The 1,392-nt window shown below is 54.8% G+C and overlaps 1 protein-coding gene across 1 annotated transcript in view; it reads left to right on the top strand.

Annotated features, from left to right (window-relative positions):
• FBXL2 (F-box and leucine rich repeat protein 2) overlaps nt 1-1,392 on the top strand; it is a 34,251-nt gene that overhangs the window by 19,575 nt on the left and 13,284 nt on the right. Inside the window, exons 8-9 of the mRNA XM_030887593.2 lie at nt 348-403; nt 913-969. Of these exons, the coding sequence (XP_030743453.1) occupies nt 348-403; nt 913-969 (113 nt within the window). The remainder of the gene's footprint in view (nt 1-347; nt 404-912; nt 970-1,392) is intronic.

Below are 1,392 nucleotides of genomic sequence, written 5' to 3'. Positions count from 1 at the left end.
GCAGTGCTCTGATAGCTTGGGCTTGGTCTCCTCCCCTGCTCGGTGGCGGCTAAAGTCAAGCCCCATGCCGATGTGGGAACCACCAGGAGGGGTAGGCACCTGCCTTTCTGGGTCGAGAGAAGGCGATGCAGCCGGGGCAGTCCTGCCCTTGTTTCCAGACACAGTGTGACTCCCCAACCCCTCTGCTCAGAAGTACTGCTGCCTGGGCCGGCACAGCACAGGACACCCCGGGATGGACGAGGACAGGGACACTGGGCCAGTCCTCTGAAGGCCAGGGCGAGGCACGAGTGTGACCCCAACCACTGACCTGCACCCTGGGGGTGTGGGGTGGGGGCGGCCGTCTTGTGGACTCTTTCAGAATTGTCATGACCTAGAGAAGATGGACCTGGAAGAATGCGTCCTGGTGAGTGGCCCCAACAGCTCTGCCTTGGTAGCCAAGCACAACCACACTGCAGCCCCTCTGTTTGGCGGCCTGTGTGGAGGGGCAGTGAGGGCGGAGACTGGGGGCACAGCAGAGGGGGCTCAGTCAGCAGAACGAGAGCAGAGAAGTTCAGGATAACATGTTTTGTCGATTTAAAACAAAGGGGCGGGGGCTTTTATTCTGCATGAAAGCTTGTCTGTCTGGTGATGGATGGCCTCCAGGGAGGAGAGCCTAAGTTCCCCTCCTGTCCACTCCTTTTGTCCTCGGTTCTCAGCCCTGGGACTCCAGAGGGGAGGCCAAAGACCAGCTGGGTGACCCTGGAGTAGACAGGTTTGAGGCTGCTGGTAAAGAGAGGTGCTCCCGCTCCTGTGTGCTCAAGGCGGGTTAGTTACCTTTGGAGTCTGTCTCAGCTGGGCGTGTACCCCTGAGGCAGGACTAGGCATTGAATTCCCGGGTGGACGTCACACTGAGCCCGGCACGTTTCTCTCCAGATCACAGACAGCACGCTGGTCCAGCTCGCCATTCACTGTCCGAAACTGCAAGCCCTGGTGAGTCTAGGGGACGTCGTTCACTCCTCAGGAACAGCTCCATACCCAGCAAGGGTCTCTCTTGTTTTTAAAGAATTGTTTTTTGGGGGTTTTTTTTTTCAAAGAAATAATTTTATTGGGGGTTTGTACAACTCTTATCACAATCCATCCATTGTGTCAAGCTCTTTTGTATATTTGTTTCCCTTATCATTCTCAAAACATTTGCTTTCTACTTGAGCCCTTGGTATCAGCTCCTCATTCTTTCCTCTCCCATCTCATCCCCCACCATGAACCCTTGATAATTTATAAATTATTTTGTCATATCTTACACCGTCCGACGTCTCCCTTCACCCACTTCTCCACTGTCCGTCCCCCCTGGAGCAGGTTATGTGTAGATCCTTTTCATCTGTTCCCCCTTTCTCCCTCACCTTCCCTCCACCCTCC

The sequence above is a fragment of the Echinops telfairi genome, unplaced genomic scaffold (assembly GCF_000313985.2).
Source record: "Echinops telfairi isolate 266 unplaced genomic scaffold, ASM31398v2 ScPeMD7_7420;HRSCAF=8458, whole genome shotgun sequence".
NCBI lineage: Eukaryota > Metazoa > Chordata > Mammalia > Afrosoricida > Tenrecidae > Echinops > Echinops telfairi.
Note: the sequence above shows the minus strand (reverse complement) of the source record. Positions and strands in the feature narration are given on the sequence as shown.